This window comes from Myotis yumanensis, unplaced genomic scaffold (assembly GCF_028538775.1).
Source record: "Myotis yumanensis isolate MYYU_CA2020_CCGP unplaced genomic scaffold, mMyoYum1.0.hap1 SCAF_14, whole genome shotgun sequence".
Taxonomy (NCBI): domain Eukaryota; kingdom Metazoa; phylum Chordata; class Mammalia; order Chiroptera; family Vespertilionidae; genus Myotis; species Myotis yumanensis.
Genome location: NW_027223765.1, coordinates 597,914 through 622,928, shown reverse-complemented (window position 1 = coordinate 622,928; position 25,015 = coordinate 597,914). Strand labels below are relative to the sequence as shown.

The 25,015-nt window shown below is 51.0% G+C and overlaps 1 protein-coding gene across 2 annotated transcripts in view; it reads left to right on the top strand.

The window, feature by feature from the left end:
* SMARCC1 (SWI/SNF related BAF chromatin remodeling complex subunit C1) overlaps positions 1-25,015 on the top strand; it is an 83,026-nt gene that overhangs the window by 47,229 nt on the left and 10,782 nt on the right. For both annotated transcript variants that reach the window (XM_070391162.1, XM_070391163.1), the window contains 7 exons: positions 1,870-2,128; positions 2,811-2,972; positions 12,483-12,538; positions 13,909-14,023; positions 14,638-14,792; positions 19,810-19,944; positions 24,487-24,745. In XM_070391162.1, the coding sequence (XP_070247263.1) occupies positions 1,870-2,128; positions 2,811-2,972; positions 12,483-12,538; positions 13,909-14,023; positions 14,638-14,792; positions 19,810-19,944; positions 24,487-24,745 (1,141 nt within the window). The remainder of the gene's footprint in view (positions 1-1,869; positions 2,129-2,810; positions 2,973-12,482; positions 12,539-13,908; positions 14,024-14,637; positions 14,793-19,809; positions 19,945-24,486; positions 24,746-25,015) is intronic.

Here is a 25,015-nt window from a genome sequence, read left to right as displayed (position 1 = left end):
GGGTTTCCTCGTGACTCGGGGGGGTCTCAGTGCTGCGCACGTCGGTCTTGGCGATCATGTGCTCGGATGGGCAGGACGTGGAGACTGTTGGTTTCGTGTTTAGCAGCCGTTTCTGAAGAGGGACCGTTTGTCCGTGGCTGCAGAACACGTGACACTGCTCGGTGTTAGTGTACATGGGCCTGGGGGAGCTGACGTGGCACCGGGGGAGGGTGTTGACCGCCAGACGCGCTAGCAGGGCCCCGCCTGCAAGGACCAGGGCAGCGGCTGCAGCAGACGCAAGCGCAAGGACGCTGGTGGTGGTTGTTCAACTAGATCTCTGCAGGCGGCAATTCCAAGATTCTTCCCACTGCTCGCTCTCTGGATTAAAATCCAAAAAGATTGCTTCTTTTGGAGTGTTTACTGCTATTTCAGTTTATCCTCATCTGCCCATTCAGTATCAGTGATGTTCAGAGAGCTTCTTTTCTGAGCCTCTTTTTAAATTTCAGGACTGTTTTTGTCTAGTCCTACCTGCCATGGAGGTTCATTTAAAAGGGCTCAGGACTTGTGGGGGGATCGAGTACAGTGTTGTGTTGCTCTTTTAGAGTCTGTGTTCTGCAGAGAAACGTAGTTGTGCCACACCAGCGGTCTCACGTGAGTTCTCCCTCTGCACGGATACCAGAACGTCTCCTCCTCTCCGTGCAGGACTAGCCGGATAAGTACAGAGGGAGGGCCGAGGCCGGGCCCCTGTGCACACACAGTGCCTTTCCTCCTGCAGGTGGCGCTGTGCCGCGGTTGGTTTTCTTTTAAACATACACTTGAATCAGCAGGTGTTGTCTGCGCTCACACAAAGAGAAATAAAAGGCTTCCGGCAGCTTTGTTTACCACCAGCACCCTCTTTGTGTAGTGTGTTTGTCAGTAACTAATAGCTGAGGGGCATGAAGTCAGGTGACGGTGCTTGGTGGTGCTAGAGCAGGGGTTTCAGTCGGCGGCTATTGGCACTTGGGCTGATCGTCTTTGTGTTCTGGGCTCTCACGTGCATTGTCCAATGTTGAACCGCACCCAGGGCCTCTTCCCACCAGATGCCGGTAGAACTCCCCAGTTATGTCAGCCACCAATGTCTCCAGGCACTGCTGAAGGCCCTGGAATCACGGCTCTCGAGAGAACTTCGGGAAGCTACTGAATAGATTTTTCTTACCCAATCCATTCCTCGACTCTCCATGTATTTCTGGTTTTTTTCCATTCTATCCCCCTCCCTCTTGGGGGAGATGACTTTTAGTTTTGTTGTTGTTCAGTTGAAGTTTTTCAGCATTTCCTATGAAAAAGTACAAATTTTAAAACTAGAGATTTGTGTCCTTCATACATGTTAGTACTGCTTCCAAATTTTTAATGAAAAAAAGCTTGGAGCTTGAATGGGTTGCGTTGAATCTAGTTCAGTTTGGAGAGAATTGACATCCGAACCGTCCTGAGACTGCTTATCAATGAGCACAGTATCTATTTAGGTCTTTGATTTCCCTCAGTAAGTTTTATTTTCTCAATTTGTGGACTTTACACATTCTTTCATATATTTATTCCTTAGTATTGCATTTTTGTGCTATTTTAAATACTTTTAAGTTCCCCCAATTAAACTTCTTTTTATTGCACAAATGAGCTTTTCTATTCCCTCTTATCCTGTGACCTTGCAGTACTTTCAGCGTTGGTTCCCTTCTTATAGGTTCCTTAGGACTTTCTGTATAAACACTCGTGTGTATGAATCACACACAGGTTTTCTTTATGACATGCATCCCTTTTACTGTAGAGTAAAACCATTTTCATTGTTGTTTGAAAAACATGTGAAAGCAGTCGCAGGCTTGTGGCTCGTCCTTGTTCCATGAGAGCTGTGTGTTCCTGCAGGCCCTGGAGATGTACAAGGACGACTGGAACAAGGTGTCGGAGCACGTGGGCAGCCGCACGCAGGACGAGTGCATCCTGCACTTCCTGCGGCTGCCCATCGAGGACCCGTACCTGGAGAACTCGGACGCCTCCCTGGGGCCCCTGGCCTACCAGCCGGTCCCCTTCAGCCAGTCAGGAAACCCCGTCATGAGCACGGTAGCCTTCCTGGCGTCGGTGGTGGACCCTCGAGTGGCATCTGCTGCAGCTAAAGCGGCTCTGGGTACGGACTCCGCGGAGCCCTCTCCCGCGTGGCACGTGCAGAGAGTGGCTTCCTGCTCCCTCACCCAGTGCCCCCTCAGATGTCCTCCTGGGCTGCACTCGCTGGTTACTTACATAACAAGAGCCCACTCCATGCTGTATTGTCCATTCGATGCTCTTGTACTTAAAGGATCACAATTTAGACTGAAGCACTTACAGTGTAGTAGTTTTAAAGTTGAAAGCATTAAGAATGGGGGGAGGGTATTTCTTACGGTATATTTTGTGATTCACTTGAAAGTTGATTGACTGGCAAAAGGAGTCTGTGACATTCTTGGACCCCATACTGATTGGAACGAGGCCGTCATTGGGTCACAGAACTCTCCTTGGCGTTCTGGTGTCTGTGCTTGCTGTCTTCCTTATTATCGATCTAGCCAAGCAGGTGGATAAAATTTGGACAGCAGTTTTGATTGTTAATGATATAAATTCAGAGATCTGTCTTATTATATAGGGAGATACTAGCACAGCCACCAGATCTTCATTGCCGTGCGCGGTGTTTCGTTTGTCCTGTTGTCCTGGGAAGATGGACCGCGTCCCCAGAAAGGTCACTGCACACAAGACACGAGTGTGTGTGGGTGTCCTGGTGATTTACGTGAAGCACATACTTGTGTAAAACCAGGTCCCCGTCCCGTTGTGTTCTTGAACAGAGGAGTTTTCTCGGGTCCGGGAGGAGGTGCCCCTGGAACTGGTGGAAGCTCATGTCAAGAAAGTACAAGAAGCAGCTCGAGCCTCTGGGAAAGTGGACCCCACCTACGGCCTGGAGAGCAGCTGCATCGCGGGCACAGGCCCCGAGGAGCCAGAAAAGCTTGGTGAGTCGCTGCCCCCTTCCCCACCCCCACCCCCGCTGGTCGCTGTGTGCCTCCTGGGAGAGAGCTTGCTGAGACCAGTGGGCTTGCTTGCAGGTGAGTGCTGTGGTCAGTACAGGCCTGTCTCTTAAGATTAGTGTGTGAGCTTTTCTCTCTTATTTTGCTTCCTTTTGTGGTAGATAGAACTAAAATACTCTCTCATAACTGTTAATAATGGCACAGTTGCAAACTCTCCGATTTTCGGTTTCTAGATGTAGATTTTAAGAATATAGACATAAGAATACTGAAAGGACTTAAGTCGTTATTTGAATTCATATGTTGCTGTGTAAGTTTCAGTTCATTGTTGTTGTTGTTTTAAATTGAGGCAAAATTTGTACAACATAAAATTCTCTATTTTAACCACTTAAAGTATATGATCCAGTGGCTTCTGGTATATTCACAGTATTATCAGCCGTCATTATTACCGAATTTCAGAACCTTCTCATTGTCCCAAAATAAAATCCCACATTAAGTTGAGCAGCCACTCCCCTTCCGTCCTCTCAGCCGGTGGCCACGAGCCTGCTTTCTGTCCTGGACTTGCCTCTTCTGGGCATTTCCTCTCGATGGAGTCACATAGCACATGGCCTTCCTTCTGGCTCCTTCCCTCCGCGGGATGTTGTCAAAGCGCATTCCTGCTGTGGAAATCAGCCCTGCATCTGTCTCCATGCTGAGCACTGACCCCTGGTGGGTGCGCCACAGCTCACCGTCTCCTGGTTGTGAATGATGCTGCCACGAACGTTCGTGTGCCTGTCACGTGTGAGCATAGGTTTTTCGCTTCTCGGCCCCTCGGACTGGAGTTGCTGGATCATGTGTGTAACTTTTGGAAGAACTCTGCTGTTTCCCATGGTGGTGGTAACATTTTCTTCCCACCAGCAGTTTGGAAAGGTTCTGGTTTCTCCACATCCTCGCCAACACCGTTCCGCTCCCTTCTTTGTAATGACAGCCTAGTGGTGTGAGTGGCATGTCATTGTGACTTCTCTTTGTGTTCAGTTTGGGGAGTATTGTCATCTCAGCGATATTCTTTCCGTCAATGAACATAGGACGTCTTCCCACGATTTAGGTTGTCTTTAGTTTCTTTACGCAAGGACTTTTAATGATCTATTTTTGTTTAATCAATCTTGAAGAGAAGTGAAATTTTAAGACAGTAGCTTCATAAGCAATACCTGGCTTTTCAAATGGGAAGCGTTCCTATTTAAGAGGGTTATTTACAAACCATGTAAAAATATTATTTTTTATATACATATATATTTTTGTTGATTTAAGAGAGGAAGGGAGAGGGAGAGAGAAACATCAATGAGGAGAGACTCATTGATTGGTTACCTCCTGCACGCCCCCTACTGGGGACTGAGCCCACAACCCGGCCATGTGCCTCTGACCGGAATTGAACCCAGGACCCTCAGTCCGCAGGCTGACACTCTCTCCGCTGAGCCAAACCAGCCAGGACGAAAAATACTATTTTATATACAATGAGCAGTAGTGCATTCCCAGTGTTTCTTACATTGTGGTTTTTTTCTTTTCATTCATTATGAAACAATTTCTGATAAGTAACTCAAGCTAAAGATTTGCTGGCATCTTGCCTAATTAGTTCCATCTTTGCCCTAATTGTGTACTTCAGCTGCAATAATTTTTTTTGTCTTTTTCATTTTTAAAAATAAACATAACATGAAATGAAAAGTAAAATTGCCGGCCAGCACTCTACACGTGGTACAGTCTGCGCTCCTGGTGTCGGCTCTGGGTGACGTGAGCCTGGAGCCTCGCGCTTCCCGGGAGTTCGCGTGGGGCCTGCCCTGGTGTTCCCTCGTGAGGCGTCCGTCCAGCAGCCTCGTTGTGGAGACAGGAAACAGCTTTTCCGATCGACCTCCCTGCTCTCCATCCCTCAGGACCAGTTAGTGGCCTAAGTGTTCCTAACTTTGGTTACTAATCTAGATACCAACCCTTTCGATTAAAAACCAACTTAGCATTTTCACCGTATTTCTTAGTTTGAAACTCACTGGTTTTCCTTTCTCTGAGGTGGAGACTGCAATTAGCAAGCCCGGCCACATCTCTCCGCTTCTTGCTGATTCTGCACCACAGGCAGGGCCAGTGGAGGCGGGAGCCGGGCTATTGACGGCCTGGGAAAAGCCTGCCTTTCCTCCCAGGCGTTTCTGTGTGTTTTGGCTCCTTTGCTGCGGGCCTTTGGTTCCCTGTGGGCATGGATTGGAAGGATTGGCAGAGCTTCTTCTCTATTTCAAAGAAGCGTCTGTGCTTTGCAGAATCAGGGAGGTGTTTTTCCATGTGAATCTGCTTAACAATTTTGGTAGATGATGCCAGGAGCATTAGTGGTTAAGAAACAGGTTGTAAATGGAGCCATTTCTGGGTTAGTGGGATTTAAAACAAGGAGGACCAAGGAAACAATGTAGCCACGCAGCCCCTTGGTGCTGGGCCCCCTGATTGAGGGGGAAGGTGTGGTTCTGCAGTGTGCAGGGCGGGCCAGGCCGCAGGGTGACTGTGAAGGGGGCGGGGCTAAAACCTGCCAGCATCCACAGGGGCCCATCGGGGAGCCTCCCCGAAGTGCAGTGTGCGCTCAGTAGCTGTTGCAACAGAATGGGCCGAGGAAAAGACGAGCGTGATATGAATGTTTCCGAATGAGTTGTAAACAGATCCTAGAGCTAATGCTGGCCTGTTGTCGTCACCATGACTACATGGGGCTGTGACTAATAGAAGAGATCAGGGCGCAGCAGACCACCCCTGTGACAGGCTCAGGTTGTTGTGGGCAGTCGGCGCCTCCTTTCTCTCAGAAGCACGCTCCGCTCCGCGGGGAGTTCAAAGCCAGGAAGGGCTGCGTTTTTACATGTTGACTTACAAAATACGCCTTATCACTGTAGCACGCTGACTTGACATAGAAGGATGTAGAATCTTCCTTATCAAGAGAATGTTGTACTTTGAATATTGCACGCTGCAGAGTATACTTTTTATTGTGATGCTTAACTTACTATGTTACACCTGTTAACTTCTTATAATGGTCAAATAATAATATAGGAAAAAAATTCAAGTGTCCTCATGAAATACAAGAGTTTTTTGGATTTCTCTCATTAACCTATCTTAACTTTTCATTGTGGATTTGGATTGGAGGGAGCATTTGGTGAAATAAAAGTAAAGATATGTCAGCACCAGGCTTGAAACACTTTGTTGCCTTTACTAGGGGACTTTATGTGGGAATTAGTTAGGAAAAGAGCATTAGCTTAACAGAAAGGGCCTCTTCAGTCACCCTACCTTGAGTCATTCACCAGTGTCCGCTGGTTTCTCTAAACACGCACAGTTCTTGCTTTCTCTGGCCAGAGACCACTCTCTGGATAGAAAAGGTGACGTTGCTATTTGAGGCCTTTTGCAGTCAATAGGAATATTGCTGGGTGTTATGTGCCCTTGGTCCTAGGGGGAGGTGGGGGAGTTAAGAGAGAAGATAGGAAGAGAACTTGAATTGTTTTCAGAAGTCCCGGACACCAGCGTTTCTTTCTGAGCGCTCATATTTGTCATCATACACAGGGCTTTTCTGGTTGGTAATTTGACTTTCTTTTCAGGAGAACCATTTGGAAGGACTGGCATTGTTTATGTTGTAAAAGCAAGGAGTCTGAGGTGTTGGCAGGTTACATAGGCTTATAAAAATCTGGGCTACATCGTGCACTTAAATCACTCTGACCCCAGAGCTCAACCTCTTTTCACTGTAGCACCCCCGGAAGTACACAGTGTGGGTATGTCTGTGTGCTTCCCACTCATTGAGCAAGCACGACAGAGTCCTGTGCAACGGCTCCGTCGTCCTGGGCTCCGTCCTGGGCTGTCGTCCTGGGCTGCCGGCTCTGTCGTCCTGGGCTCCGTCCTGGGCTGTTGTCCTGGGCTGCGGGCTCCGTCATCCTGGGCTGCCGTAGATGCTGTGGGGATACAGTAGAAAAAGACCCAACCCCCGGGAACCGGGCTCTGCATGAGGAAGCAGGCAGACGAGCCAGGAAGAGCAGCTTTCTAGGAGATGAAGTGCTGAGAAGCCCACAGCAGAGTTGAGTTGCCGTGACTCAGTGCAGGAGCCTATGACACCGTGTTCTTGGGCGGGAGGTCAGACTTCACATTGTCTTTCTTTTTCATGTAATTCATAGGGATAGATGGGTTGTGTTATCATGGTTTTCATGAGAGGTGCCGGGGGCTGGTGAACAAAGATCAAAGTTCCTGTCTCAGAGGCTTTATAATGCAGAGGCAGTGATGTGTGGGTACCCAGTGTGTAAAGCTTCTAGATGCATTGATTAAATTCAGATCTGTAGAAAGAGTATGTTGGTTGACAAGTGGTGTGTTGAAAAATAAAGTAGGGGTTGGGGGGGGATACAAGTGCAGTTTTAAATGGTCAGAGAATGTTAACCAACAAGTGACGTTTGAGCAAAGATGTAAATGAGGCGAGGGAGGGAGCCATGTCGTCCTCTGAGGTCAGTGTTCTAGACACGGGCGGGGCGGGCCTGGCCGGGAGCTGCCTGGCACAGTTGAGCAGCAAGGGGATCAAGGACAAGGAGCTGGACTGTGGGTGGAGGCGGTCATGGGAGATGAGGGGGGCCTGTGGAGGGGTTTGAGCCCAAGAATGGCAGGGCTCACCTGTGTTGTTAAAGTTTCATTCTATTAGGGTGAGAATAGGCCCATTTAGGAGTTGTTAAATTGGTATCTACTTCAAAATAACAATGTAATATATTTAAATATCAAAGATAATGTTTTTACTCTATCACTAAGGCTTTTATTAAAGAGTTTTACTAAATTTTTCTTTACTTGACCTGGAGTCAAAACAGCCTTTCTTTTTTTTTCAATTACAGTTTACGTTCAGTACAAAATAGCCTTTCTGATAACCTGCTTGCTTGTGGCCAAACATTCTGAAATGTTGATAGGATAAGCACAGGGAAATCTATGCCACCGGCAAGGTCCAGCTTTGCCATGTAATCTATCTAAGCAATCTAAATTAATGACTTCTATTTTTCATGAATTATTTCAAAGTAAGTTGGAGATGTCTTGATTCTTTGCACCCAAAATAATTTTGCTTGCATCTCCTAGGAATAAGGACATTTTCCTACATAACTATCATAACACAAGCAATCTTAGCCCCTTTGTGGGTCCCCCCACCCCCAGGTGGAATGTGCATGAGTATTCAAGGGCCTGTCAGGAGTCTGGGAAGACTTATTATTAAAACCCTCATTTATGGCCCTAACCGGTTTGGCTCAGTGGATAGAGCGTCGGCCTGCGGACTCAAGGGTCCCAGGTTCGATTCCGGTCAAGGGCATGTACCTTGGTTGAGGGCACATCCCCAGTAGGGAGTGTGCAGGAGGCAGCTGATCGATGTTTCTTTCTCATTGATGTATCCCTTCCTCTCTGTAAAATATCAATAAAATACATTTTAAAAAAATAAAACCCTCATTTATGTTTCCTGAACCTCAAGTATTGGTTTTATTTTTATTTTTTCGGTATGGACTAGATATACTGCCTATCTTAATTCTGGTTTAGAGAATTTGAGAGATTAAGTTAATTGATGCTTTTATACCAATAAGTGGATTGTCCACTGAGCTCCATGGAGTCCATCTTATGCCATTTGCCACAGCTCTCCATAGAGCAAGCATGTCAAACTCGTGGCCCACAATGAATATTTTTGCTGCCCAGCCAATATAACAGTATGTAATAAACGTTTTAATAAAAATTTTGTAACTTAATTTTTACAATATCCTGTTATACATAATTAATAACGAACTACAATGTTCGCTAATGCCTGATGACTATAATCGTGTTGCATTCATTTCCCTTATGCTGCTTACGCACAGGCCCACCATTTCTCTCCACTAATACCAGCAGCGAATATTTTAGCAGCTGATGGCCACATCATTAGTCTTGGCCTCACTTGTTTGGTGTGCGCAACAGGAAATATTTCGCTTTTGGAGAAAAAGAAAAATAGGTTTATTTGCGTTATGCTTATTAATTTGTTCAGTTATTCAGTGTCTGGCAAGTTAATGTTCAAGAAAAAATATTAATTTTTATTAAAATGTTCTATTTTATGTTAATGATGACTCGTTTATTTCAGCCCTTTGTATTCAGCATGTCTCTATTGAAATAAATATGTTTCTATGAAAATTGAAGCTTGTTTTTTGTGGCCACATACACTTACACCTTGTTTATTTGGCCCTGGTAGCCTGTGAGTTTGACGTGCTTGCCCTAGAGGAACGCCGCTAGTGGTTCTGGTGTCCCAGAAGGTGAAGACCTCGTCCGTCTCTAGTCCTTCAGGAGATGCCGAGCGTCCTGACAGTAACGGTGCTGAACTTAAAGCCCAAAAGTGACTTGTCATTCTTGCCCCCGATGCTATTCATGGCATCTAAATGCCTCGTTCTTCTCAGCAGGAGGATTTCCATCACAGTCTGTAACTAAGGCACTTCTGAAACCCCCGTGTGAAGGCACACTAGGCTGTGAACCTAAGCAAACAGTGGGTCAGTGTTCATTCTTCAGGCGTGCATCCTGTGGAATGGGCTGCTCTTGTCACGTCCCCTTGAAGGGCTCTTTCAGTTCTGTTTCAAGAGGCACTAAAATACAGAGTCAAACTTCTGAGCAACTCATAATGGACATTTCACCTCTAAAGACTCGCTGATGCTGGGTAGGATTTCAGTGACTTGCCTGAGGACTCTTTTTGTTAGATTGTAGGATGTGTATTTTTAGGAATAAATTGGCTTCCATTATATCATACGATTTTCTGCCTTTTGGGGACTAACTACTTGATCAAATGAGGCATTTTGGTTACTTTATATAGATCTTGTGCTGTTCTGCAATTATATAAAACACAAATAAAAATTGGGGCTGTTTTTGTGATGAGTTATATGTCCATGGAAAAATAATTCAGTATTTGAGGGTTGGGGTATGATGCAGAAGCATGGTATTAATTGTCCCAGGAGGACTGTACACAGGAAATGCTGTGAGAGTTAACACAAGGGGACATGTAATTTTAGATGAGGAAGGCTACAAAGGAAGTAGGGTTTGAGCTGAATGTTGAAAAAGAGGTTGGGATGTCACTGAGCCAGATCAGAGAAGCATTCGGTTCTGTAGAGCAGAGTGCACAAAGGCTCGGGGTCGGAAATGGGCGGGGGGTGGGGGTACCCCAGGCTGGCCGCGATAGCCAGTGCAGATGGGCGAGAAGGAGCAGCCTGCAGAGGGAGGTTGGGGCCCGTAGTGTTTGCAGGGCTCGTGGGCCTGGGCGGGTGCAGAGGGGGCTTTGTGGGATGCGGGGCCTTTGCTGCAGGGCGGGGCCTGACAAGGGCAGAGGGAGCTCCCAGCGTGGCCTCGTTCCCTTCCCTGAGAAGACGAAAACTTGTTTTATGACCTAATTTGTGATCAGTATTTATTAAACGCTTCGTGTGAGCTGAAAGTAATGTGTACTATGCGTTCTCTAATTGGTGGGTGCAGAATTCTACACATAGGCATGCGCCCCATCATGCTGTGTCCACATGCCTGTATCTCGTAATTGAGAGAAGTACCTTCACACCCCCCCCCACTATGATGTACATTCTCATTTTCTCCCTGCCGTCCCGTTGACATTCTTTTATTAGGTTCTTAAGTCTAAAAAATTAACGATTTTCTAGTGAATTAAACCTTTTCTTCATTATGTTGTTACTCTATTTCTAACAATGCTCTATTCCACCCCCACCCCCAGAGAGGTAGGGAAGGTGTGAGAGAGAAAGAAACATCCATGATGAGAGAGAGTCATGGATCAGCTGCCTCCTGCACGCCCCACACTGGGGATCGAGCCTGCAACCTGGGCCTGTGCCGTGACCAGGAATTAAACTGGCCTCCTGGTTCAGAGGTCGAGGCTCAACCACTGAGCCACGCGACCGGGCTTCATAATGCTCTGTTGGCCGTCACCACGGGAGGCAGCCATTCCCTGGACTCACTTTCGGTGCTTGGCCGTTTCCTCTTCTTGTCCTGTACGTGGTCGTTTCCTGAGGTGTGCGTTCCAGTTTTGTAACTCTCCCTCCACCGTGTTTACACTGCTTGGATCTTTTGATTATTTTTAAACCTTGGGTTATCTCTTACATTCTCTTGTTGGTTAGAGATCTTGGTGATTCTCCGTTTTATTTACTTACATGTTGCACCAGGGCTGTTTGAGAGTCAGGATCTGATGCGCCGCCTGCTGGCGCCCTTGGGTTCCGAGCCTGTTGGTGAACGTGTGCGTGTTGGTGGGTTTCTTTCTTGGTGTTTGCACTCTGGGAGCTCGTCACTTGGACGTCGCTTCGGCTAAAATTAAGATGGAGAAACTGCCTGCGGAGGATCTGCTGCTGGGAGCCCAGGGCTGCCGCCGGCCTGAGGTCACACCGCCTCCCTGTGCTCTGTGTGGAAGGCCCTCCCGGCGTCCTGCCCCTGCCCTGCACCTGGCCGGGCCAGGGTGCGGCTTTCTGGCTCTGAGCTGTCACGTGACCAGCCCTCCTGTCATACTTCCTCCCGCCTCTGGTATTGCAGGCTTTGGGCATGTGGGGGGGTGGTGACCCGCCAGAGCCCTTCTGCTTCACGTGAGACTCGGGGTCCCACATGCTGTGTGCCTGGGAGCTCCTCGCCAGCCTGAGCTCGGGGGCAGGATCACCTGACCTCATTCATTCCCAAGGATTAGAAAAAGGGGATTTCCTATTGATTAGCAGTGTTAGTCCATATTAAACCTTGGTATAAGTATCTACGTAGTCTCATTGAGGATAAATGCTGTTAGTCTTATTGATTACTTGAGGGTAATATATTTAACTTGTGGGCAGTACTTGTTTTTGTATAAAGTCCTGGAATTGTGCTGGCCTCGGCCGCCCAGGTACTGAAATTGGAACGATGCGGAGAGGATTAGTGAGGCCCCTGAGCGAGGCTGACAGGCAAGTTGGGAAGCCTTCGTACTTTCTCACTTTGCACGTTATGTAAAGTCTGACCGCTGTGCTGCACGCTGGAAGTTAAGACAATATTGATGGGACTGTAACTGGGAAGTTAAAAGCCCTGATCAGCTTCAGAGAGCACCTCGCTCAGCAGCTCCCCAGCGCCTGTCTCCCGATAGGATAGGTACTGTGCTCATGCCCGTTCAATAAAAACATTTGGGGCCTATTTTACTTAAAAATTTTTGAACTTTGAATTTTTACGAAACAGAAAACTGGGCCCCTCGATGGGCAGCTCATTACATTTCACAAGCAAAACAGCCCCAAGATCAAGAAGCAGACCAGCCCCGGGCCCCCCCCCCGAGCGGCCTTGTCTCACCTTCCCTGGTTAACGGCTGCTCTGACTCTAACACCTGTTTTTGACCTTTAAGTTAACAGAGTCATAAGTACGTGCTGCTGCATGTCAGGCTTTTGATGCCAACCCCGCGGCTGTAAGATTCGTCCATGGCACTGTGTGTAGTGTCTCCGACACTCTCATAGTCTATGAAGGCCTCTCCCTGTGTCTGTGTTGTATTCCTTGTTCTTACTCTTCTGTTTGTAGAAGGAGCTGAAGAGGAAAAAATGGAAACAGAAGCTGATGGTCAGCAGCCGGAAAAGGTGAATTCTGTTTGAGTTCTTCCCCAACAGAACAGCCACAGAGGAGCCTTTCAGAGCGTCACGGTTTGCGTTTATTCTGATCTCTTAGTCCCTCTCAGGAGACTATAAATAACTGTCAGCATTTGGACTTTGCTGGTTCAGGTCTGGTTCTCACAGAGCAAAATACAGGACATTTTTCATTTATTCGTGCAACGATTTATCCACTCCCAACCTCTTCTTTTGTGCCAACCCCTCCAGGCACAGCTGGGACTATGAATGTAAGAGTTGTCGTTCTTAAGAATATTGAATTGTGGGGTTTAAGTCCTATCCTTGTGCCAGAAGAGAATTACATAATACCTGGGATTTTCTGAGAGAGTGAACTGCCAGAAGAAAAATATTTAGAAAAGACTTGGTGAGAAGGTGACATTTGAGGTAGATTTTAAAGAGCAGGTAGAGCTAGAAGGAATGGAATGGAGGCTGGAGGCTAGGGAATCGAATTTCCACCTGGGAGTGGAGGGGAGGCAGTCAAAGGGCACAGAGTGTTCGTGACCCGATCCCCGTCTCGGATCCGAGGTCCTGAGTGCGGGGTGAGCTGGGCGCACCAGACTTTACAGCCTCTTCAAGGCCAGGGGCTCGTGGTGAGCAGCCGGCCAGTCACTGTTGGAATAAATAGATACAGGAGGGATTTAGGGGCTTAATCACAGGCGGTGTTTTAAACTGTTTGTAGATAAGGAGAGGGTGATAGTCAAATTAGTTCCAGCTCTTACAATACTGTGCTTTGTACTTCACAGTTATGAATTCACCTAATTCCTAAAACAGCCTCATCAAGTCAGTGATAGTCCCTTCATTTTATAGACAATGTCACATATTTGTCCAAGGTCACAGGGATTTCTGAATCAGCAAGTGATGCCAGATGCCAGCAGAGGAATGAAGCTGCTGCCCCGGGGTTGCGCGCTGTGCTCTGCTGTGGCTTTTTCTGCAAACCACCAGCAAGTGGCTGTGGAAAGGCTTTGTCAGCGCTGCATTTCGGCAGCATTTCGTCCTGCTTCCTGGCTGATTATGTGCATTTTCAATGCTCTTGGTCCTTATTATTTATATAATAAATATTTCTCTGTTTAGCCAGTAAGTCATAGAAATGAATTCCCCTGACGTTCCTTAGGGCCTTGTGGCCGTGGCCTCACAGCAGACGAGACACCTCCGTGTCCCTGGAGGTGTTGTCCTGTGAGCACACGGGTGCTGAGGCATGAAACGTATTTCTGTGAAGTTACTCATTGGTTCCCAGGTTTTCCCTTCTGAGCCTAGTCTGCTTGTCAGAAATAGCAGAACCTTTAGTTATTCCATGACATTGGCCTTTCCCCCCTCACTCTCCTCTTCTTTTTTACCCTATTCAGGCAGAAAACAAAGGGGAAAATGAAATGGATGAAGGTGATAAAGCCCAAGATGGAGACAATGAAAAAAGCAGCGAGAAGGAACAGGATAATGAAGTTAGTGAGGATATCAAGTCAGGTAATTTGAGGAAACGCTTTAGACTTCATTATGTAACACTGAAAACGGGGAGAAATGTGGGCCGTTTAATTGTGTCGAATCGATTTCCCACTATGAGTTTGTTTCTTGATGTGGCCATAGATGTGCGGCGTGCATTTCGCTTTGTGGCAGCGCCTGTGCTAATGCCAGTGGCCGCCGTGTTCTCAATCATGTACCCAGACAAGCTGATGGGCCACTGAGGCCGCCACACAGACCTCCATTCAGGGTCAGCAGTTGCTGGCGGATCTCCTGCCCAGGCCAGGCTGGCGGAAGCGCTGCCCTTGGTCCTGACTTCCTGCCGAGAGCACCTCATTGACCGATGAACAGACATTTTGCCTTAAGGCTTCGCTCCCCTGAATTTTCCTTTCTGTCCGAGGGAACGACACAGAGCTGAGAGAGAGGAAGGGAAGACAGAGGGACTATTTAGAAAATCCATCTCAGATAGAGGCGCACTTATGTGCTTGGAGCAGCTCCGCAGACACCTTCCCGGGCACTGAGGTCCCTTTGTGACGTCGGGCCTGGGGGTCCCGTGGCGGAGGTGAGCCGTGAGATGGCTACTGAGAAGCCACACTGATGCAGCTTCTGATTTCTTCCAGAGGAAAAGGGGTCTGAAGAGAACAAGGAGCTCACTGATACTTGTAAAGAAAGAGAAAGCGAAATTGGGAAGAAGAAAGTAGAACATGAGATTTCCGAAGGAAACGTAGCCACGGCCGCCGCAGCTGCTCTCGCCTCAGCTGCCACCAAAGCCAAGGTTTGCCGACAGCCTTCCCCGGCTCACTGCGCCTGAATGGCCGTGTTGTGTTCCGTTCGTTGGGAACGTCTAGTGCAACGATTCTCAACCTGTGGGTCACGAGCCCTTTGGGGGTCGAACGACCCTTTCACAGGGGTCGCCTAAGACCATCGGAAAACACATATATAATTACTGTTTTTGTGATGAATCACTATGCTTTCATTATGTTCAATTTGTAACAATGAAAATACATCCTGCGTATCAGATATTGACATTATGATTCATAACAGTAGCAAAATTTTAGTTATGAAGTAGCAACGAAAATAATTTTATGGTTGGGGGTCACCACAACATGAGGAACTGAATTAAAGGGTCGCGGCATTAGGAAGGTTGAGAACCACCGGTCTAGTGTAAGGAGCCCCGCACCCGGGAGCAGGGGACTGTTTGCTTGCATGGTATTCTAGGTGAGGAGCTGCGCAGGCGGGGCGTGCGGGGTCCGGTCCGGCTGGTCCTGCGGTGACCGACCGCCTTCCCTGCGGCCGCCGTGTCTTCCCACGGCCGAGCGGACTGCAGGTCGAAGGCGGGATTTGCAGTCTCTCTAATTTGCCTGCAGAGCTTGACTGGACTGTGGTTCCAATTTCTACCAGATTGAAATATTGTGATTTTTAAGACAAAATCTGTTTCCTTGTATAAAGACTTCATCCTGCTCTTACAGACTGGAAGGAGGGGGGTGGGGGACCTAAAATAGCTCTTTTTCTCCTTGAATTTGCCAGCTTTTCTGGGGGTGGTTTTCTCTATTTATAACACAGTATTGGCTCACAGCATCTTGAAGAAGAGACGAGAATGTTATTCCCCTCACTTTGTGTTAATTTAGCATTTTAAGACATTCCCAGCACGAACATGTCATTTTAAGACACCTTCCCCTTCCAGCTCCCCCCAGGGAGTCTCCGTCCGTTGCAGGTGGCCACGTGGAGAGCAGTCCTGGCAGATGCCAGGCGGGCTCTCCTGAGCCCTTCCTCCCGGCAGAGACTCGGGGCCTGCAGTCCCCAGGCCACCAGCTGCCTCACCACTTCTCCGCATGTCTCCAGCTGAGTCTTCCTCCTCTAGGTGGACTCAGGCAGGAAGCAGAAGAGCCTGGGTCACGGATATTCAGTCCCCTCCCTGCCCCTCCCAGGCCAGAATTTCAAACTCGTTGGCGTTTTCATGCTCAGGACCCTTCCCAGTTCTCAAGCGTCATTTCTCGCCTGTGGTCCTGACAGGTTCCTTGCAGTTCTAGACAGACCCACCCAGCCCCTCGCCTCCAGCTGGGCTCCCTGGCCACGCTCCCCTCTCACGGAGGCGGCTCTCTCCTTTCCGTTCCTCTCCTCCCTGTGCCGCCGGGCACGCTCACTGCAGGTGCCGGAGAAGGAGCTGCAATGGGGGATTCCCGTAAACCCGTTCAGGACTCTGCATGGTGTTTCATGGCTGATGAAACGTGATGGCCTCGTAGCTCTGACTGTGCGGCTCTGGGCAGGGAGGTGTGTGCTGTGCACGACCAACCTCCTTCCACAGCCATGACTCCTTCCTCGCAGAGAGCGTGCCCGGCCAGAGGCCCCGGCAGGGGGAGGCCACCCCAGAGCCTCCTCTTCCCAGGCGCTCGCTTGCTTCCCGGAGCGGGGACTTGGGTTCTGTTCTCCAAGCACCTGCTCCCCCGACCTGGGAAGCGATGAGGCTCGGGCGCCAGGGAATGAGGGGAAGGACGCCCGCGGATCGCTGTGATCAGTGGCCTCTAGCCCCGCTCGTCTCCTCCTGTGTCTATAAACAGCTTTGTTATTGAGGGTTTTCTTTGACAGATTTTAATTGTTTGTCACTCTCTGGCTTGGAGTGGCCATTAGAGGCTCTGGATGGAGCTCCAGAACACGGGGGGCCAGTGAGAGACTGGGGTCGCACTTCGCCTGCCGACAGGCTGGGGGCTGCGAGAAGGACCCCAGGCCGGTGCTCTGGGTCCCTCCCGTCTGGGTGTTTAGGTTTGGCCGGAAGGGAGGGGTCAGAACTATTGCCGGGTTAAACTGGACCCTGCAGGACCCAGAACATGCTGTCCTTTTCCAGCAGCTGCAGGTCCGTTCTCCCAAGATGCAGAGACCCAGACATTGCCTTCCTTCAGACTGTCCTGCCCACCCTGCCCCGTCCCCGCAGCGACCGAGTAGGCTTGTCTTCTCGGCAGCTGGGTGTTGGCTCCGGAACAGCAGGAAGAGGCTCTCCTGCTCCTCAGAAGCACCTGTGCTTGCTCCCTGGTGCCCAAGTTCTGTCTTGAGGTGGCAGACCTGCGGCCCGCCGGCCACATGCTTGCTGTCCACGTTAGTGACGGCTTTGCTGGGTGAGCACTGGTCGCAGTGGGTTTACTCTGCGTGCGTTTATCGTTGACACCTTCTCTTACCTGGTGACACTGGAAGACAGAGGAGAAACTGTCACAATTCGCCTGCAGGTAGCCCTGCTAGCTCTCACCTCCGTGACTGATAGAAGCCCCTGTGACACCAGGTAGCATCTGCTTTATGTGACGCTGACGTGACCTCTTCCCACCAAGTTACTTCTTTCTTCTTCCTGTGCTGCCGTCTGCACCGGAACTTCCCCTTTTTTCTTATCGTTGATTATTTATGGGCTGATTCTCCTACATTCCACACCTCTGTGCCCACTCTGAGACCTCACCACTCCTCCTAGGCCTTATGAAGCCGATCTGTGAGGCCGAGCGCGGGGGCGGGGGATGCTCTTCAGCCCTTAGTTTGGGAGGCTCTGCTTGTCACAGCTGCCAGACCCCCAGAATCCACAACCCGGGCACCAGCCATGTCCCTGCTGTGTAGCTGCCGCAAAACCTGGTGGCTTGAAACCATACTCTCGGTATTGTGCCTCATCATTTCACAAGTGAGACTCGGGCAGGCTCTGCTGGGAAAATCCTGCTCCGTGTGCCATGGGCGGGGTCACTGAGTATTGCCCTCCTGGCGGGGCTACTGTGAAGGGCCTGCTGATGCCACTCGTGTGCCCGGAGCCGAGACCCCTGGCCGGCCGCATGGCTGTCCACACAGGCCGGCTCAGCAGTCACCTGGCTGCTTCGTGTGCGGGGGGAGCAGATGGTTGGACTCCTACGTGGCAGCTTAGAACCAAGAGAAGCAGCCCCGTGACAGGAGGGAGAGCTGCCGGTGTCCTGTGGCTCGGACCCCCTCCCTGACGCTGAAAATGTTTTCCCACCCGAATGGTCAAAGGTTCTGTCCAAATTCACGGCGAGGACAGCAGAGGCCACCCTAGCCGGAGGCGACACCTCGCCCACCACAGCCTGCCATCACCCCCTGCAGAGGCAGCACCTCCTTGTCTGGAGTGGGAGGCTCAGGCTGCGGTCAGGTCTCAGCTCAGTCCAGGCCCGGAGCAGCTCCAGAACCAGACCCGACCTCCTGGCCGGGGCCATCATCTGTGAAGCTCTCCTGCACTCAAAATGCTCCCAGAGTCTCAGTCAGTGCCCCGCAGCTCGCTCTAAAAGCACCTGTCCTTTTTTTACGCACCTCGGCACCAATTGTGGTTTAAGTTTCTCATCTTTAAGAGCCAAAAAAGTAACAGGGATAAGAAGGAAGCGGTTACACCGACTGTTTTATAAACTCCGCCAGCTAGTCCTGGCTCCGAGTGCCACCTTCCTCACCGCCCGCTCTTCCTCCAGGCGCTCCCAGAATGCCCCCTGGGCGAGGCATTCAGCTCTCTGAGCTGGACGCTGTGTAAGATGGAGACAGCTTATCAGTAGAAGTAGAAGCAGCATGGAAATGCCAGGTGACAGCACACCATGGCGTCTGGCGTGAAACACGTGCTTGGTGACCTCGTGGCTCCCTCTGGCCCCGTGATGTGTGCCCCCAGTTCGGTCTCTCTCACTGTTCTCTGAGGTTTCCCCTGAGCAGACATGAGCAGTGTTTGGAGACGTTAGGGACTTTGGCCCAGTGCTGGAGGCCCTGTGAGGACCGGCTTCTCGGCCTCTATTTCTGCCGGATTGACGTGGTGCGTGTAGGTCACCAAATCCATAATTTAGCAAAACTTCTTATCCTTGGTAGCAGGGAGTGTGCTGCTCTAGGAAAGGAATGACTGTTGCCTTCTCCCAGATGAGAATCTCTCACCAGTAAAACTGTGAAGAGTCAGGAAGTTCCGTGAACAAAAGGAGGCTCTTCCTCCCGCTGTAGCAGCACAGGAGACAGAGGCGTGGCATGTTCCCAAGTTCATCACAGCAGATTCCAGGGGACACGGCACAGGAGCTGGCCGCTTCCCGGGTGAGCGGAGCCGTCGTCGGGTTTGACACGTGTACAAAGACGGCCAGAATCGTTTCTAGGGACTGAAGTATGAAAAAGCCAAGTGAAATGTGCAACATGCGTTTTCCTCCTATTTCCACTCAAGCCCCAGATGTTGTTACCCACACCGATGACTAGTCCCTATGCTTGGGGTGGGTGGCTCTGATACCTATTTAGCATCTCCGTTTGGCCTGGAGACGTGCTGAAGCGGCCATAGGTGGAGGCGGGGCTTCCAAAGGCTCCAGGCGGCACGGGGTCACGGCTTAGGGTCCGCACCGCTGTGTCCGGCTGGCAGTGTGCTCAGTCCTCAGTCCTCACTTCTATCCTGTGGGTACCGTTGTTTCCAGGTCACAGATGGAAGTCAGAGGCAGGGGACAGCGAAGCCGTGGTTATACCGGCAGTAAGCAGCCCGGCTTCCCCTCTGCCCTTCCTACTAACTCTGTGCTGCGCAGCCTGCAGGACAGACGTAGAATTCACAGGTGTCAGTGTCAGAGCTCAGTGTAGGACAGTGGTTCTCAACCTTCTGGCCCTTTAAACACAGTTCCTCATGTGACCCAACCATAACATTATTTTTGTTGCTACTTCATAACTGTCATGTTGCTACTGTTATGAATCATCATGTAAATATCTGATATGCAGGATGGTCTTAGGCGACCCCTGTGAAAGGCTCATTTGACCCCCAAAGGGGTTGAGAACCGCTGCCTAAGCAGATGTGTAATCATGTGACTGCTCTTTTTGCTTAGCACCTGGCTGCCGTGGAAGAGAGGAAGATCAAGTCCCTGGTGGCGCTCCTGGTCGAGACGCAGATGAAGAAGCTGGAGATCAAGCTGCGGCATTTCGAGGAGCTGGAGACGATCATGGACAGAGAGAAGGAGGCTGTGAGTGCCTTTCACGGGCTTCGGGCCACTGAACCCGGGCCTTTCCTCAGCGCAGGTGCCCTCGGCCTCGGCTTCCGGCCTGGAGCTTGCTCTGCCCTCCTGGGCGGTCTGGGCAGCGGGGGAGGGAGCTCCCACATCCTGAACTGCTTTCTGCACCCCAGGCCCCGGGGGCTTCAGGGCCCCCAGACTGACTTGCCTGCTTGTTCCCTGGTTCAAGGCTTCTCTTGAGTCCCTGTCACCTTGACCTATTCGCTTCCGACCCTTTTACCAAACCCTCCTCAGACCCGCCCCGGCTCAGTCTCCTCCCTCCTCTGGGGGAGGGGGGAGGGGGGGAGGGCAGGACAGGCGTCCATGCTGACCCTGACACTTCCTATTTGGACGTGGCCCAAACAGGACCAGGAGAAGGACGAAAAGGGCCGAGGACGGGGAAGGGAGCGTGAGCATCATGGAAAACGGGCAGGGGAGCACTTGGCGTCGCCGGGAAGTTGTGGGGAAACGGGGATTCAGGTTGTTTGCGGACGTTCCTTTAATGAGTTGACGAGAGGAGGACGGGGTGACTCTGAGGAATGGGCTAAGGTGGGGTTAGTTCGGGTGATGCTTTTTGTAACTTTGACTTTTTTATCTGTATATGAGACAGGTGTCTCAGAATGGTGGAATCATATATATATATATATATATATATATATATATACACACATACACACATACACACACACATATATATATATAGTTTATTGGTTTTTTTACAGAGAGGAAGGGAGAGGAATAGAGAGTTAGAAACATCGATGAGAGAGAAACATCGATCAGCTGCTTCCTGCACACCTCCTGGGGATGTGCCTGCAACCCAGGTACATGCCCTTGACCGGAATCGAACCTGGGACCCTTCAGTCCGCAGGCCGACGCTCTATCCACTGAGCCAAACCGGTCAGGGCTGAATGGTAGAATCTGAAGATGAGAAGAGTTTTAATGTTAAGGATCTGCTTATATTTGTTAAGCTGTCCCTTAGTGCTGGCTCATTGTTACGTCTGTCCCACCACCAGCTCTGCTCGTAGGCAGGCATTCCAGCCCTGTGAGCACCGGGAGGCCGCTCCGGAGCTCGCCTGCCCACACCCTGCACGTCCCACCCCCAGTTCCCTGGCCTTGGAAGCGCCCCCACATCACTGGCCCTCTCCTCCTAGGCTGCTGACCACCCCATCTGACCCCACCCCCTGGGTACCAGCCATGCCCTCCCATGTGCAGGCTCCCTCGGCCCTGCACCCGTGAATGACAAGCCCTCCCCACTTGCTGCCATGGAACCTAACAGCACTCACTGTCTTGTACCAAGGGGACACTCTGAGGGCAGAATTCACCAAGTGTCTCTAAGCACAGAACTGGCCCATCACAGCCCCCTGTGTAACTGTTTGCTGAATGAAGGAATGCCAGCATCCCAGTCGGGGATGCCAGGAGCGTGTGCCTTGGAGCCAGCACAGGCAGCGTGTGCAGCCGGGTCCAAGAGCCAGAGTGTAGCCATGCCGAGGTTTGGGGGAGCAATTCGCACTGTCCGTTCAGCTACTGGGACTTCAGCCTCCGCCCAAGAAGTGGGAAGGGAGCGAGGAGACAGATGTCTGGGGCATGTAACTTGGCAGCTGTCAGCGTATCGTTTTTTGGTCAAAATAGTGTGTGTGCAAGAGATTTTCAAATAGGAAAGAAATGGGAAAATCGCCGTCTCTCCTGCCCTCATTCTGTTCTTGGGAATATTCGCTCTGACTGGTGCCTCCAGAACACGTTCCGTGGCTAGAGCAGGATCAGACCTGGACACAAAGCTGGGTGTTTTTTTAATGTAATTGAGATTGTGTTTAAATGTTGTTGCAAGTTGTTTGGTTTGGTGTTTTTTCCCCTGTGTATCTTAGAAATAACTGTCCTTCAAAAACAATACTTTAATCCCGACTTTATGCACACATTATTTTTTAGGACAGATTTCAGATGTAGAATCACTAGGTTGTTGGTTAAGCGAATTTTAAACTTGCTCAGTGTCAGCCTGCATACTGAAGGGTCCTGTGTTCCATCCTGGTCAAGGGGACAGGCCCGGGTTGTGGGCTTGATCCCCAGAAGGGGGCGTGCAGGAGGCAGCCAATCAGTGATTCTCTCATCATTAATGTTTCTCTCTCTCACTCTCCCTGTCCCTTCCTCTCTGAAATCAATAAAAACATATTAAAAAATTTTTAAATAAAACTTGCTCAGTACAGTGACTCTTCTAAAAAATTCCAGTTCATGTGCTCTCTGATGGCCACAGACATGAGTGCAGGCTTCAGCTCATTCAGCAGGATGAGGTGTCCACGCCAGGGAGGTGTCCTTGGCTCTGCCGGTGCCCCAGGCAGAGCTGTGCCCCTGGGGGCTGCTCTCTGGGCGCCGCTCTCGGCTTCCGGGACCCCTTTGTCCCAGTGGAGCTTAAGCTTGACCTGGGTTCTCGTCCAGGGTGTGTGTGTTTAATCACTCATCCTTTTTAATTCTTCTAATTACTTTCTCTTAGTTACCTTCTCTGCTTTGAAATGACAAAAGAAACTCATGAGGAAATAGTATAATTAAGGTTAGTTCCTTTGTAGGCAAGGAATTGGGGCAATATTTCCCCCGGGTGAATATCTTGATATTAAGGTCAGCTCCCAAAGAAAGCCTGGTTCAGTTAAAAACAAACAGATTTTAAAAAGACAGACGGCTAAGAGAGGTGATGCAGAGGCTAGAGTTCCCTTCAGAGAGCCCGGCTCTCCCTCTGGTGCCTCAGCATCGTCATGCAGCTGGTCTCGCCCTGCGTTCCAGCTCTTACCTGGCGCAGGGCCTGAGCCCAGCTGTGCAGACGAGGGGCTCAGCAGGCACAGGGAGGAGGGCCTTTCCTGGCAGCCTCAGCAAAGCGCTACGTTTCCTAGAAAGAACGGTTAGAAGAGGGCAGGGCCCAGGCCTGCGGTGCGAATCTTTAAATCCCGTTTTTATCCGTCTGCCTCTCACCGACGCCATCTCACCGATGAGTCTTCCTGCCGGAGCTGGGCCTCCCCAGGATTCTCTGCTGTTCACAGCTTGCCCCTCCCTCCTCCTCCTGCACACGGGAGCAGGTGCGGGCGTGGGGTCGCCCTCCCCAGAAAAGGCAGAGTCCGCCCGGCCTGGGAGGACCATGAGCTCCCCTCCTCCTCCCTCCTGGGAACCTCGCACTCAGGAAGTCGCGCCTCAGAAGCTCTTCCCACTCCCTGAAAGCCAGTTCACCAGCACCCAGGACAGAAGCCGACCGTCTCTCCTCCTCCGCGTGCCCTGGCTGTGCGACCGCACGCTGCCCACGGCCTGTCTTCCCGCCCCCACCCACCCGTGCGCCTCCCTGGCCGCCACTCTGATGCCCCGCGATGCTCCTCACTCAGTGTCACAGGCGCTTCCTGCCAAAGACCAGACCCGTGGGCTGATGCTCACGCACCTTCCATCGCTGTAGGCCCGGCTCTCAGCTACGGTGCTGTCTTCCTGTCAAAGCCGTGGGCTGCTGCTGGCCAGCGGGCACATGGTGGGAGCCATGGGATCAACATGAAGAGTTAACTTCTTTGAACAAAGTCTAAAGTCCAGTGTGTACGCCGCACGCTAGCACCTCTCACCCCCTGAGCGGCGCTCCAGGGGCTCAGGAGCGGCTGTCCTGGGCTGGACCGCGGAGCCAGAAAGGCCTCCGGGACTCGGATTCGCTCCTAAAGGGTCAGTGGGACGTTATTGAAAGAAACAGGCCTGTTCACCCTCCTTATGCTCTTTATGCTCCTCAATCCCAGCGATCGGGATTTTTACCTTCCTTTTCCAGTTGGTTTTCTTTTTCAGCCCTGAATTAAATGAATTTTGAGAGCATTCCATTCTCTGAACTGTCAGGCGTATGGCTTCTGAATTTCTTGGCACATATAATAACTTTTTTCTCTGCATCTTAATTTGGGTCTCAGGAAGATTATCTTGAATATTGAAATGCTTATGTTCTTCAAACCAAGACGCGTGCGCATTCTTATGCGGACTTCTAAAACGCGCTGTGACTGAGTCACGGGGTGCGCCTCGTCTGCAAGAGCTGAGCTTCGCAGTGGCGCTGCCGGCACCCCACCCGGAAAGTCTGCGGCTTTGCGCCAGGGCCCTCCACACACTCGGAAGGGTTGCTCTGTGTCACCTTCTAAGTCAGGGACTCGAAGGGTCCCGTCCAGAAGAGAGCACCCGGGAGCTGGGGGGGTTGACGTTCCAGCATCGGGGGCCATGGGGAGGGCAGGAGGGGCTTTCCCTGCTGGGAAGACTGAGGCAGGTGTGGGGGTTTGTTACCACCTGAGGCCTAGCAGGCAGGTGGTGCGTGTCCTTTCGGGCCCAGAGAGCGAGAGCCCCACTGGCGAAGGCTGCGGAAAGGCAGGCCTGTACCCCGGGACCGGTGTCCGCAGGGAAACGTGCTCCTCGAGAAACCCTGCTCTTCTTCTCTGGACGGTGTGGGGGACTCGGGGGCCGGGGTGCCCTGTGTGTCACCATTCCCGAGACCCTCTTCTGATGTCATTTCTCTTCCCTTCCCTTTCGTCGCAGTTAGAACAGCAGAGGCAGCAGCTGCTCACCGAACGCCAGAACTTCCACATGGAGCAGCTGAAATACGCGGAGTTGCGAGCCCGCCAGCAAATGGAGCAGCAGCACGGGCAGAACCCTGCACAGGGCCACCAGCACCCGGGGGGGCCGGGCCTGGCGCCGCTGGGAGCAGCAGGGCACCCCGGCATGCTGCCTCACCAGCAGCCCCCGCCCTACCCTCTGATGCAGCACCAGATGCCGCCGCCCCACCCGCTCCAGCCAGGTGAGAGGAGGCTCTGCCCGCAGAGATGGTCGCCCAGGAGATGGGGCGTGGTCGCCAGGGTACCTCAGGCCTGCCGTGTGCCCGAGTCTCTGGCATGCTGCCGTTCTCCGGGCAGCTCGGCCTGGGCGGCCGTGTGTCCCAGAGTGCCTTACATGCACCCTTGGATTGTCTACGCTTTTTTTTAAACTTAAAGACGTTTTCAAAACTAGACAAACACAAAGAATGGTACAGTGAACTCTGACCCAGCTCGCTCAGCCATCACATCACCTT